The 14,023-nt window shown below is 54.2% G+C and overlaps 1 protein-coding gene across 1 annotated transcript in view; it reads left to right on the top strand.

Moving 5' to 3' along the window:
* Positions 1–14,023, top strand: part of DSCAML1 (DS cell adhesion molecule like 1) — a 329,391-nt gene that overhangs the window by 215,997 nt on the left and 99,371 nt on the right. Inside the window, exon 2 of the mRNA XM_047071154.1 lies at positions 9,325–9,471. Coding sequence (XP_046927110.1) covers positions 9,325–9,471 — 147 coding nt within the window. The remainder of the gene's footprint in view (positions 1–9,324; positions 9,472–14,023) is intronic.

Below are 14,023 nucleotides of genomic sequence, written 5' to 3'. Positions count from 1 at the left end.
GCTTGGCACATGGGTGCTCACTGACTCGTGCACTTTGGGGTGTCTTTCTTGATGAGTTTATAAAATGATTTAAGACGCTTTGCCAGCTAGGCCTGGATTTGTCTCCCAGCCCAAGCAGACCCTACCCATGAGGGATGCCCAAAAGGGCCCAAGAGGGGAAGCTCACCGCTACGGGTTCCTGGACACGGGTCGCCTTCCTCAAAGGCCCCAGCCGTGGGAACCCCTAGCATCTGGAGGCAGGGAGAGATGGCGCCGCCCACGGCAGCTCAGTTCTGCTGCTGCCCACAGAGGGGCGAAGCGCCTCTCTGCCTTCACCACTGCATTGCATACCTCTGGTCTCAGAGCTGGCCCCGGGACCCTAATGGGGTTCCATCCTGGAACCAGTGACCTCTGTTGTTAGTGGTCTCTCCTCCAGGCGAGGGTAGTATTTCCCCTCCAATCAGCTAAGGGAGAGGTAGGTCCTGGGTCGGGGAAGGGCAGTGGAAGGCCAGCCTCAGGCACGCTTCAGAGGGGCTGTTTCTGTCCCTTCTTCTCCCTGGGCCGGCTGCCCTGGGTCTCCATGTGCTTGAGTAGTTCCTGGGAAGGTGAGGTCACTCCCTGCAGGGGCCGCCCTCTGAAGATGAGTCAGCCATAGTTTATTCTCCAGATTGCCCAGCCACGTCCTTGTCTGTTTACATCCCTGTGTTAGCTCCAAACCATCATCAGTCTTGCTTTAATGTCCCGCCCGGACTCAGCTGAGCTGGGGAACCTAAGGGGGGAGCAGTGGCCCAAGCCATGACAGTATGGCAGCCGTGGTTAAGAGGGGAGAGACCCCAGGGTGTGGGGGACCTCGGGACAGGACTCCAGGCTGGAGAGCCTGATGTCTCACTCCATGGGCGGTGCCTCCTCTCCTACCGGGGTCCCTCCATTCCCTCCGTGTGCACTGAATATCTTCTATGTGCCAGCCATGTTCTGGAGCGGGGATACTAAAATAACTCCTTGCTGTCAGCGAGAAACACCACGTGCTCCGAAGACAAACAGGCAGGGTAAGGAATTGGGCAGGGACGCGGAGCACAGTCTAATTTTGATAGAGGGGGTCAGGCAAGGCTTCTCCAACGAGCTGGCACTTGAACTGAGAGACCTGAACGGGGCCGGGGGTGAGTCAAGGAAAAAGCATTTCAGGCACGGAGGAATAACCACAGCCAGAGTCCTGGGGTGGTGACGAGCACATGTACCCTGATTTAAAAACCACTGTAGCAGCTGATCTCCAAGAAGTCTCGCAGCTCTGCCGTTCTTTAAGCTAGGAATTTATACATATCTGGGAAGGGAGGGACCTTAAAGACGACCCAATTTGTTTCTCTTATTCAATGCTTAAATCCTCTATGCTGTATCTCAGCCAAGTGTCTCTTCAGCCTCTCCTTAAATACACCTGGTGACCGGAAACTCACTACTTTGTAAAGACACTCATCCCAATTCTTTATAATCTTGACTTTAATTTTTTTTTTTAATTTTAATTGTGGTAGAGTACACATAATATAAAATTTACCATCTTAATCAGTTTTAAGTGTTGAGTTTTAATGTCAGGAGAATTTCAGCCCAGCCTAAAGTCCAGTCGTGTTTAAGGGCAGCTTTATCTCGCAAAACTGAAACTCGGTGCCCGTGGAACATCCACTCCCCATTTCTCCCAGCCCCTGGCATCCGCGATTCTACTTTCTGTCTGTGTGAAGCTGATTGCTCCAAGTAGTTCATATCCGTGAAATCAGACAGTATTTCTTTTGCGCGACTGCCTTATTTCACTCAGCACAGTGTAGTCAGGGTTCATCTATACGGTAGCCTGCGTCAGAATTTCCTTCCCTTTTAAGGCTAAGGAATATTCTATCGTTTGTCTCTACTATCTTCTCTCTGTCACTCATCCATCGGGGGACACTTGGGTTGTTTCTGTCTCTTGACTCCAGCGAATAATGCTATGGGCATAGGTGAGAGAACATCCTTTTAAGAACCTGCTTTCAATTCTTCCGGGTATATATATACCCAGAAGTAGAATTACTGGATCACGTGGTAATTCTATTTATATTATCTCAAGGAACCACCATGCTGCTTCATCTTGACTTTTGAATCCTCAAAAGTAATCCTTTTTAAAAATCTGGTTGAATCCAGCAGGAACAGGGATGAGCAGTGCAAGAGGTTTGCCAGATGTAGAAACACTCAGCAATGGGAGTGGGCTAATCTGGGAAGGCTTCTTGGAGGAGGTAGAATTATCTGACTTCTCTGAGCGGCCGTCTCCTCGTGAGTGGAATGGGGATAAAACTACCTTAGAGTTTGGGCAAGTTTCATTCATTCATTCATTCATTCATTCATTCTTTCATTCGCTCTAGAAAGATTTATTTCTAGGGGCGCCTGGGTGGCGCAGTCGGTTAAGCGTCCGACTTCAGCCAGGTCACGATCTCGCGGTCCGTGAGTTCGAGCCCCGCGTCGGGCTCTGGGCTGATGGCTCGGAGCCTGGAGCCTGTTTCCGATTCTGTGTCTCCTTCTCTCTCTGCCCCTCCCCCGTTCATGCTCTGTCTCTCTCTGTCCCAAAAAAATAAATAAAAACCGTTGAAAAAAAAATTTAAAAAAAAAAAAAAAGAAAGATTTATTTCTAGGGCACCTATTTGGCCATCAGCCCTGAGTGAAATGAGAAACTATTGGAGGGTTTGGGGCAAAGGAGCCACATAATCCGACTTGGGTTATAGAGCATCACTCTGGCTGCGGGTTGGGCACGGTTGGGGGAGGGGCAGGGGCCAAAGCAGGAGCCAGTTCGGCAGCTGCTGTCCCTGTGGCGTTCGGAGTAGGCCTGAGTAGGACCCGTCCAGCTCACACCTTCCCGAAAAACCCTCGGTCCTTCCTCCTCCTCTGCCCGGCACCCTCTCCCCACCAAACTTCCCCTCACACTTGCCTCTGAGAGCAGAGAGAGGCCGCGCCTCTGCAGAGGGCAGCTGTTCCCCCTCACAGCCCTCTGGAGCCACCAGGAGCCCCGAGGTTTCTATCATCCTCTCTCCGGGGCTCCTGTAGCTCTCAGGAGTCTCTGAGGCCCGGCTCTCCGACCTTTTAGAAAAAGAGAAGATGCCGTTGGCTCCCTCAGCACCTGTGTGCGGGGCCTCCGAATTGCAGAGGAGGGTCCCCTTTATTCCCAAGCTCCTGGGGAAGAAGGCAGGGGGGAAATCTGCAGGAAGCCTGGCCACGGGGACTGCGAGCCCCTCACCTCCTTGAGGTGGGGCCGTTCGTGCCGGGGACCCTCGCATGTCGTATTTCGTCTGACTCTCCCGATAGCTCTGGGACACAAGTCCCATTTATTAAGTCGTTTTTCCTGAAGGAGAAGCGAGACTCCAAAGTTTGGTGCCATCATAGAGACATCAGTTGTCAGAGCAAAGGGGCCCCAGGAGTTTATCTCACCCAGTGGTTCTGTGCCCTGGCTGCACATTACATGAAAAGCTTTTTTTTTTTTTTTTGGATACCGGTTTCCAGGCCACACGCCCAGAGATTCTGAGTTTAATTTAAAAGCTCCTTAGATGATTCTAACGTATAGGCATGCTTAAAGACACACACCGGATCCACCTTCTTCCTCCTTTTGCAGACGGGACACCTGAGGGCCTGGGAGATGACCGGACTCCCCTCAGGTCACCCTGTGTCGGTTGCCCGGGGCTCCCGTAGCAAATTGCAACAAGCTGACGGCTTAACCCAGGGAGATTTACTGGCTCACACTCCTGGAGGCCAGAAGTCCCGAATCAGGGTGTGGGTGGAACCTGCTCCCTCCTCAGGCTCCGGAGGAGGGTCTTCCTCGACTCTTGCCTAGCTTCTGGGGTTGCTGGCAATGCCTGCGTCTGTTGGCTTACAGACGCATCGCTCCACTCTCTGCCTCTGTCTTCCCATGGCCTTCTGCCCGTGTCGTGTGCCTGTGTTCAAGTTTCCCTGTTCCTAGAAGAACACACCGGATTCAGGGCCCACGCTCATCCAGTATGACCTCACCTTAACTTGATTGTGTTGGCCAAGATCTTATTTCCAATAAGGTCCCATTCACAAGCTCTGAGTAGACATTAATTTGGCGGAGGCGGGGGAAGGGGGGATGGGGTAGATACTCTTCAACCCAGTACACACCCCATCATTAGTGGCAGAGCCCGGACTCCAATCCAGTCTCCGAAATCCAGTCCCAGGCTCGGCCAACCACACCAGCTAGCTTGGCCCCTCTTAATCTTTCTCTTCTCGCCGATGGCCTCCGTTGAATCCCCTCCCCACCCTTCAGCAGCCCCCAAACGGGCCCCTTCCTGGTGGTAGGACATTGTCTTCTAACTATGGAATCCCAAAGAGCAGAGACTAGGTCCAAGACCTCTCCAGGGAGCCCAGTCCAGGACTGAGGGGTGCCCCGGAACGACTTGATAAATCAAGCCAAACAGAACTGAACGGATGAGCGTTCCTTTGTAAGGTAGTGACCACCCCACTGACAGAAGCGACCAAGCTGACCATATGTTCCTATGAGAGGTGCTGCTATTCTAGAAGTCTCAGTCGACACCGAGATTTGGAAGAGCGTAAGAAGTAGACTAACGATCTGGGCTCTGCCACTTATTAGCTGTGTGACTATGGGTGGGTTATTTAACCTCTCTGTGCTTTGGTTAGTAAAAATAATAGTATCCATTGCAAAGGGTTGTGGGGATTGAATAAGATAGCGTGTATAAAATCCTTGCCCTGACATGTATTAGGTACTTGGTAAATATGCAGCTTTAAAAAAAGGAGAGGCGGGGCGCCTGGGTGGCTCAGTCGGTTGAGCGGCCGACTTCGGCTCAGGTCATGATCTCGCGGTCCGTGAGTTCGAGCTCCGCGTCGGGCTCCGTGCTGACAGCTCGGAGCCTGGAGCCTGGAGCCTGTTTCGGATTCTGTGTCTCCCTCTCTCTGACCTTCCCCCGTTCATGCTCTGTCTCTCTCTGTCTCAAAGATAAATAAACGTTAAAAAAAAAAAAAAATTTTAAAAAAAGGAGAGGCCTGCTCCAGACCATCCAGAAGAAGGATGGTGAAGCAGGTGGAGTATTTTTAGTAACAGTAAAAAGAAGAGGGGCGCCCGGATGGCTCAGTCGATTGGGCGTCCGACTTCGGCTCAGGTCATGATCTTTGGTTGACGAGTTCGAGCCCGGCATCCGACTGTGTGCCGACCGCTCGGAGCCCGGAGCCTGCTTCGGATCCTGCGTCTCCCTCTCTCTCTGCCCCTCCCCGACTCATGCTCTGTATCACTCTCCTTCAAAAATAAATAAACATTAAAAAAAATTTTTTTTTAAAGAAAGGTTTCCTTAACCACACGCAGCACTTTCCTGGTCATGGCCCCGTTCACAGATGAGCCACGGCCTTTGACATGTGACACACAAGCAGTATCAATGGCAGAGTCCACGTTTAGACACAGTCCTTTTTTTTTTTTAACGCTTAATTATTTAGTTTGAGAGACAGAGACAGAACACGAGCAGGGGAGGGGCAGCGAGAGAGGGAGACAGAGAATCCCAAGGAGGCTCCTGGCTGTCAGCACAGAGCCCGATGCAGGGCTCGACCCCAAAACCGTGAGATCATGACCTGAGCTGAAATCGCGAGTCGGATGCTGAACCGACTGAGCCACCGGGGCGCCCCTGCACACGGTCTCATGTCCCAAGCTTGGCACCTAAGGGAAAGTGATCTTGCAGCGTAAACCCGTATGGACACTACCGGCATTTGGGGTTGGACAGTATTTATTACCCAAGATATCCAGCATTGCTGGCCCCTGACCACGAAATGCCATTCGTACCTCCCCATCTTGGTGTCGACCAAACATGACCCCAGACACGCATTCCCACGTGGCCTCAGGATGCAAGCTGGACCCAGTGGTCCTGGCTGCCACTCTGTCCTTCCTCCGGCTGGACCCAGCCTACCCCCTGGCGGAAGGGGCCAGGGTAGAGGATAAGTTGCTCCTCTACCCGTTCCAGGGATGGCTGGTCCCATTTGGAGTGCAGGGTGGGGGCTGCCCGACTGCCAGGGCACCCCATCGGAGAGCCAGCCGTTTTGTGGGGCCCTGGCCCCTCTGAACCCCCCACCAGCTGGCTGTGCCTCCCCCGCCCATCGCCGCCTGCCGCTCACTCCACAGGCCTCTTGCTGCTTCCCTTCCCCAGCAGGGCCCGTCATCTGATTCTCATCAAACATGCAGAACTGATGTTGCACAAGCCCCCCCCACCCCCAGGGGGGATTAACATAATACCCTGATTTCTCCGTCCCCTCTCTCCAGCACTGTGCATCCCCCTGGCTGCGGCCGGCCCGCCTTTGTTTCAGGAGGAACGATACCCTGTGTCTGGAAACGTTACTGCAATTAAATATGCACAAGAAGGGGGGAAGGGAGGGGGGAAATGAGGACAATGAAGGATGTGAAACATCAGATGCAGCAGCTGCTTGTTGCTATAGAAACCCCAGCTCCCCACCACATCACCGCAGCACCCCTTCCCAGCTTCGAATTCCAGTAGGACCGAATGCACCGTCTTCCTGGGGTGCGGGGAGCTGCGAGATCACGGGGGCCAAGCTGCTGGTGCCGGATCGGGGGTCCTTCCTGTTTTTCCTCACCCCGCCACCACGCCCCCGGCCGGGTACTTCTGATCAGCAGCACCCTCCCATACTTCTGCATTCCAGTCCCAGTTACATAATAAATCACGGGAGAGCTTCCGCATTTGACTTTGGGATGTCACAACATGGAGACAAAACGGCACGTTCAGAGTCTGGCGGGGAAGCCAGGCTTTCTCTGTGCTTCCCCCGGGTCCTCTCCGACTGCCGGCAGCAGGGCTGGGCTCCCTCCCACTTTCCTCCACGTCTCTTAACCCACAGCACTGAGCGGGGGTCTGTGAGGTGCGGTCCGTGTGCCGGAGGGGCACGGCGGGGGTCCAGAGGACTGGCATCCTGCCACATGGCCAAGCATGCACCCGGGGGGGGGGGCAGCAACACGTCACTCACGGGGGAACCATGTGACGTCCCAGGTGTGGGCCCACAACAGCCAGGTGTCCGAGGGTGGAGAGACGGCAGGTGTCCTCACAGCGGTTCACAGACACAAGACCAGGGCGCTGGCTGAGTGCCAGTCGAGTGTGAGACCATGGGGTGATGGGGCTGCCTTCTACTCCCTCTCTGTCCCCTGTAGGAAGCAAACCATGTTGGGCTGGGGGGTTGGCAGTCCAGCCCTCTCCTGCGCTGGTCACGCGAGGCCAGTTGCTAGGTCCCAGCCACTTGGCCAAGTGGCGGCACATAGTAGGTCTAGTCCTATACAACGGTGTATGGGAGAGCGGGAAGACTAGGAGATGTGCAGATAAACCAAAGTTTATGAAGAAACAAGAGGTCACCCAGATTGACGAAGTTATTTGAAACCATATTAAATAAATACTAAGACACAAACCCCTACGCTGCTTAGGCCGCAGAAACATTAAAGGCACGACAGCTCCCTTCCAGTGTGTGTGGCAGTGTGGCAGTGACCCGGGCTCAGGATAGCTCTGTGGGGCTCTCATGAGTAGAACCAGGACCCATGGAGGGAGCCTCGAGGAGACCAACTGTGACCCAGGAAGATCTCTCTAAAAGTCAGAGCTCTCCACTTTGGGAGGGGCTGCTGAAGCCACAGATCCTCCGAGGAAGGCTGGAGAACCTTGTCAAAGCTGTGGTAGACACTTTAAGCTTCTCAGCCGTACGTACAACATGCCTTGTCACAAAGTGTCACCGGTGAGATCCCCGTCCCCCGGTACTGAGGCTTGTGCTTGCTGGGTGGGGCGTCATGGAATATTCCTTTTTTTTTTTTTAATTTTTTTTTTCAACATTTATTTATTTTTTTGGGGACAGAGAGAGACAGAGCATGAACGGGGGAGGAGCAGAGAGAGAGGGAGACACAGAATCGGAAACAGGCTCCAGGCTCTGAGCCATCAGCCCAGAGCCTGACGCGGGGCTCGAACTCCCGGACCGCGAGATCGTGACCTGGCTGAAGTCGGACGCTTAACCGACTGCGCCACCCAGGCGCCCCAACGTTTATTTATTTTTGAGACAGAGAGAGACAGAGCATGAATGGGGGAGGGTCAGAGAGAGGGAGACACAGAATCTGAAACAGGCTCCGGGCTCCGAGCCGTCAGCACAGAGCCCGACGCGGGGCTCGAACTCACGGACCGCGAGATCATGACCTGAGCCGAAGTCGGACGCTCAACCGACTGAGCCACCCAGGCGCCCCAGAATATTTCTAATAGGAGAGTGAGCCAGTATCAGAGCTCTTATCAGGGGTTGAGGGGGAGGGGGGTGTCACTCAGCCCCCAGGCGGGAGGAAGCAGCCTAGCCCCCAGAGAGCAGGCAGAGGGACCCAAACTTAGCTCCTCAATCCCAGTTTGGCTGGCTCTTGGGTGGGAGGGCCCTGCCATGCGCTTAGGGGAGTCTGAAGCTGAATGCAAGCCCCTCCCCAACTGTCAAGTCCACATTCTCCCCTTTTAAAATCAGCGCTCACCAGCTCAAATTCAAGGTCTGCCCCGGGACCTTGGAAACCCATTGCATCTCTAAGTGGAGTCATATGTCACCATCAGCAAAATGGGTGTCTTACTGCCCGTCCTTCTGGCTTCCCTGCCGAGTCCTGACAGTAGGACCTGGAAAAGCAAAGCACAGTGCCTGCACCTGCGCCTTGCACAAAACGAGCGTTCGAGAACTGTGTGTTGAATTAGTACTGTGTATCTGGATCTCTCTATCGCCACTACTGGCAGAGCTTGGCCTCCGTAACTGTTTGATGAGTGAATATACGATTGAAATCGAGAGAAAGGGATTTACGCTTGTGTTTGGTTTAGTGCACAGAGCTGGGAACCAGAAGGCTGAGTTCTGCTCTGCTTACTGGCTGTGTGACCTGAAAATGGAGAGGACGCACAAACGGTTGTAAGGACAAATGAGCGATGGACGTGAAAGAGCTTTGCAAGCTTTTGCACAGGCATAGGAGAGATGAGGACTGACATTCACCGGGTGACGCTGACCCTCACTTGCTATGTGCCACTTTATTATTATTTTTCATCCTTATATCCACCCCGCGAGGTGTTATTTGCACCCCGTTGTAGGGCTGTAGCCCTTCTCATAGGGCTCAGAGAAGTTAAGTAGGTTTTCCGAGATCACACAGCTGATGAGTGGACAAGTCAGTTTGGAACCCAGGTCTCGGTCTGACCCTAAAGCCTACTATAGTTCTATAAAACTCTGAAGCATCTAACACTGAAAGGAATAACGGTTCTGGGAGAAAGGCCGGCCGCCGGCCTGAGTTGCTTCTGGTGGTGTGCCCAGCCAAGGGAGTAATGGATTATATCTTGATTCTGTCTCCAGAAAACAGGTTTTTTATTACTCACCACGGCGGGCTGTACATCTCGGACGTGCAGAAAGAGGACGCCCTCTCCACCTACCGCTGCATCACCAAGCACAAATATAGCGGGGAGACCCGGCAGAGCAATGGGGCCCGCCTCTCTGTGACAGGTAGGTGAGGGGGTTGCTGCGGGCGCCAGCCCAGCCCTGGGGTGGGCACATCCGCACCAGGGACCGGGAAGGCTGCTGTGTATCTAGGCAGTCGGGAGCCTCGGAGAAGGAGCTTAAGGAACACAAACATAGGACCTCCAGGGGCAGAAGTCGTCCAGCTTGGTGTGGAGGGCGCTTCATGTAAGAACTTCAGAGTCTGTACCTAAGGAAGCGAGCTCACCTGAAGAACTGATGTGTTGCCATTTATCAGATAATGAGGGTTAATGGAATCCATCTTCTGTTTCCTTTTTTTGCCCTTGCTGCCAGGAGGCTCCTAAACAGAACCTGATATTCAAACATAGTTAACGATTAGGTGAAATTAGATCAGATAAGGGAAGTTTTTTTTCCTTCGTGTCTCTAAATGTATTTTAAGATTCTATTTGACCTATTTATGAGTGCATGTGTCTCTTTTGTTATAGCTTAAAAGTAGGCAGAATAGAATTCAGAAGCAAAACTATTTGTAAATTAAATAAAGGATGCTTATTCTGGAATGATCATCACTTTAAAAAAAATTTAATGTTTATTTTATTTTTTTTGAGAGACACAGACGGAGTGTGAGCAGGGAGGGGCAGAGAGAGAGACACAGAATCTGAAGCAGGCTCCAGGCTCTGAGCCCTCGGCACAGAGCCCAATGCGGGGCTTGAACTCACAACCCATGAGATCATGACATGAGCCGAAGTCGGAGACCTAACCGACTGAGCCACCCAGGCACCCCAGGAATGATTATTATCACCTTTTAGGAAGGATGGAAGCTAATGGTTATTAAGTCCCCTGCATGCCAGAGAGCTCACTCCTCTGCTATCCTTTAGGCACCGTGATAGCCTTGTGGTGTATACACTGATGTGTTTTACAGGTGAGAAAACCAGATCTTAGGGAAGCCAAGCGACTTGCCCCAACTGTTTAACCAGTGGGAGGCAAAGCCAGGACTCACGCTCTGCATCCAGAGTGTGGACACCCCCATGGGAAGGGTCAGTTGAACACCCCATTCATGCCCCAGTCACAGAGTAAAGGAGGACACATGGTACCCCTCAAGGAACAGTGCCTTTCTGGAACTGTACTTTTTCAAACTCTTTTGACTGCGATCTGCAGATAGACATTTTTATCCTAACCTGTGCCATGCACTCTGGTATTTCCTACCATGTGCATTTAAATGCACTCTGATATTTTCTATTCGATGCTGTCCAATTTTGATTTACTTAAATGCTGGTCGCAACTTACCAAATGGATTTCACAAGTTCCTCGCGGTTTGTGACCTGCAATTTGACCATCTCTGCTGTTCGAGGAGGTGGGATTGGAGCGGCTTTTGGAGGGAGGGTGAACGGATAGAGCAGTGGTGTTGAAGGCTAGGCCCACCCAATCACGTGACCTCTCGGGGACCCCAGAGAAGTAGCTTGACTAGATGACCACTCTGATTCTGTCTGACTCTGACCTTCTGGGGTTTGGTGAGGACCCAGATGAACTCTAGCCCAGACCCCTCTCTCGTTTGCCTGGCACGTTTGGAGGCAACAACAGGAGAGTGGGAGCCAGCAGGGCAGGGGTGGGGCTCTCCGATTCTCCTCTGTGTCTCCAGCACCTGGGCCTATGCCTGGCACATAGTAGGTGCTAAGTAAATATTTGTGGAATTAACCAATGCCGGGGGAAACTGTCATGCGGGAAGGCAAGGCGACTGTACTAAGAGGCCCTATCTTCGTGGCTGGACTTCAGAATCTGCAGCCCAGCTCCCAAATGTGTTGGAGTGCTTCCCTTCCAAATTATGGGGACTTGTCTACATGCTGTTTTGCATCTCATCTGCATGCTTCTCATAAAACGTGGGCACAGTGCAGACATCCCCCTCCTGCAGGCCGGCTTCTTTCTCCAGCACACGTACTTGGCCCCTTCATCCTGCCAATCTCACCTCCACTTCTGGGGGGGCGTGGGCAGGTGTCTCAAAAAAGACACTCTTTAGACTGGAGGTTATGCCAGCCGTTCTCCTTCTGGTCTCCATTCCCCACCGGCGGTGAGGAGAAGCGGGGGAGGTAGGAAGAGAATAAGAGACGCACCAGAGACCAAGAGACATGGCAGTAAAGATAGGGAGGCCCCCGGCCAGACGAGGGGAGAGGCGCAGGCACAGAGTAGACCCGGGACAGGGAGAAAACGGAAGAAAACCTACGCAGAGAGACAAAGGCAGAGGGGAAGTCAAGAGTGAACGAGATCTGAGAGAAGCAGGAGGGACCTGGAGGGAAGGAAGCGGAGGGAGCCAAGGGGAAGGGGCCCCGCCGGTGACACGGCCCTGATGTGATGTGATGTGACAAGGCCATCTGCAAGCTGCTTGTCTCGGCAAAAACGCAAGTGATACGGGAGCAAGGCGGTGCAGAGGGGGTGCGAGGGGGGCACGTCGGGGAGCTCGGGGCCTCAGCCTCCGGCCCCACACACCGCAGATCCTCTCCGGCTTGAGGCGGGGCTCCGTCAGTCCTGAACGAGAGAGGCTGGCCGTGGTTTCCGCTGAGACGGTTCACTCTGTAGTGGCCCGCACCCCCGAGGGCTCCCCGGCTGGTGGCTGGGAAGAGTGCGGCCCCTCTCTAGCCAGAAGCTCCGGGTCAGCAGATGGAGAGGTGGCACCGGGGCGGGGGGGGGGGGAGGGGGTCTGAGCCCGCACACCCCAAGGGACGGCTGCCCCTGTCTGCCCAGGCCCTAAGGCGAGAGGAAGGAGCAGAAGGACCCACGTGGCAGAGTGTCTCTGATGGTCATCGGACGAGGGCCTCCACCATACCCTTCGGTCCTCGCAGAGCTGGATACAGAGGGCGGGAAGGAAGGACTCTGAATCCAGCCCAAGGTTGAGGCTTAGCCTCACCACGTGCAAGTTGGCCCAAACGAAGGGACGTCTCGAACCTCAGCTTCCTCATCTGTAAAATGGGAGCGACAAAACATACCCCGCCCCCCGGGGGTTGCTGGGAGGAATAGATACCAGATGGAAAAGGCTTAGTCTGGGCTCTGCCCCGCAGGGAGCGCTGTGTTTTGGCAGTGGCCTTTTGTTGCTGCGTTAGTATTCCTCCTCCCTTCCAAAGGGCCTGTGTTGGGGAAGGGGAGGAGAGCCATTTTTCTGTATTGTCCAAGGTGAAGGAGGCAGTGACAAGAGTAGCCCGAGCCCCCTATAACGCACCCCCGAAACAACCATTCTATGCATGTACGTGCTTGTTTAGCGTTTACCAGGAGCTTCCGCGAGCATTAACTCCGTGGAATAGACATTATCTGCATTTATAAAGAGGAAACCAGTGACCAGAGAGGCTGGCGGACTAGCCCAGGGCGCCCCAGCTCGGGGAGTGCAAAGTCAGGTGCAGAAGCCGTGTTCAGGGCGCCTCTCCGGGGCAGCGCTGCTCGTCCGACCGGGGGAGGTCCCAGCAGCCTCCCCGGGGCGCCCCCAGCCCTCCAGCCCCGGCACGCCCCCGGAGATTTCTCGGGGCCCAGCCATCTGTCTCCCCCAGCCCCGCACCAGCCCCGGCAGCGCCCGATCCCCCCGGGCTGTCGCCCGTACACGCCGCAGCATTTTACTTCTGCTCCGGAGTAATGAAAGAGGTTTCTTTCCCTCAGAATTTAATTTCACGCCTGAGACTCGGTGATTAATTCCCTCCCCCCGCCCCTTCCTCCACCGCCCCGTCGGCCCCTCCGCTTGTAAATTCTGCGCTGTGCCACGGAATTTGTGTATTTTGCATCAATTAAGTGTCACATTGAGTAATTCTTGCCTGGCACCGGGTTTGTTTATCCCGACCGTTCCCACAGGGTTGTGTGGGGAAGAGGCCGCAGACGCTGGTGGGGAGGGAGGGCGGGTGCCAAACAGTAATTGCCGGGCACATCTGCATAGTGGTTTCGCTCGGCCAAGCTCTTTGGCGCTGGGACACAACAGGACTCACCCACGGTCACACAGTTTATCCGTGACCCGCACCGGCACCGCGCTGTCCTGATCCTCAGCCCAGGCTCCCTCGGAAGAGCTACGAACGGTAGGGAGGGAGTAGAGAGTCTTCGAGAAAGTCTTTCCCCCAGAGAGCATTCCTAGCCCAACCCTTCTCCAAGGGAGATGCGCCGATGACGGGAGAAATTTGCCATCAGTCAAGGAGGGGCCGGGGGGGCGTCTGCCGCTCTCACCGTTCGCTCTGGAGCAAAAGTCCCTATTAGATTATTCCATCTCGGGCTCCATTTTCTCAGCAAGGGTCAGGGAGACCATGGCCGGTGATCCAGGCTCTGCAGTGTGACCCTGGATAGGTCACCGCGCCTCTCTGGTCTCAGGGTCCTCCCCTGTCTGTGGTCTCCAAGACTGCTAAGCCAGCTCTCCTAGTCTACGAGCCTATAAAAACTCTGCAAGCTGGCAAATCAGCCCACTGGCCCGCCCTGTGCCCGAGTGCCCCCATTCGTCCTCTTCCCGACATCCGTGGTTCAACAGCCACGGCCCTGCTCTCTGCAGGCACGGGAGATACAATGGATCACCGCTGTCTCAAGATGCTGGCGGTCTCCTGCAGAAGACAGATACGCGGCCCGGTGC

This window comes from Lynx rufus, unplaced genomic scaffold (assembly GCF_022079265.1).
Source record: "Lynx rufus isolate CCGP_SWC_20201006 ecotype Redwood Valley unplaced genomic scaffold, mLynRuf1.p SCAF_9, whole genome shotgun sequence".
Classification (NCBI taxonomy): Eukaryota; Metazoa; Chordata; class Mammalia; order Carnivora; family Felidae; genus Lynx; species Lynx rufus.
The sequence above is the reverse complement of the archived record's forward strand: the minus strand, read 5'-3'. Positions and strand labels throughout refer to the sequence as shown.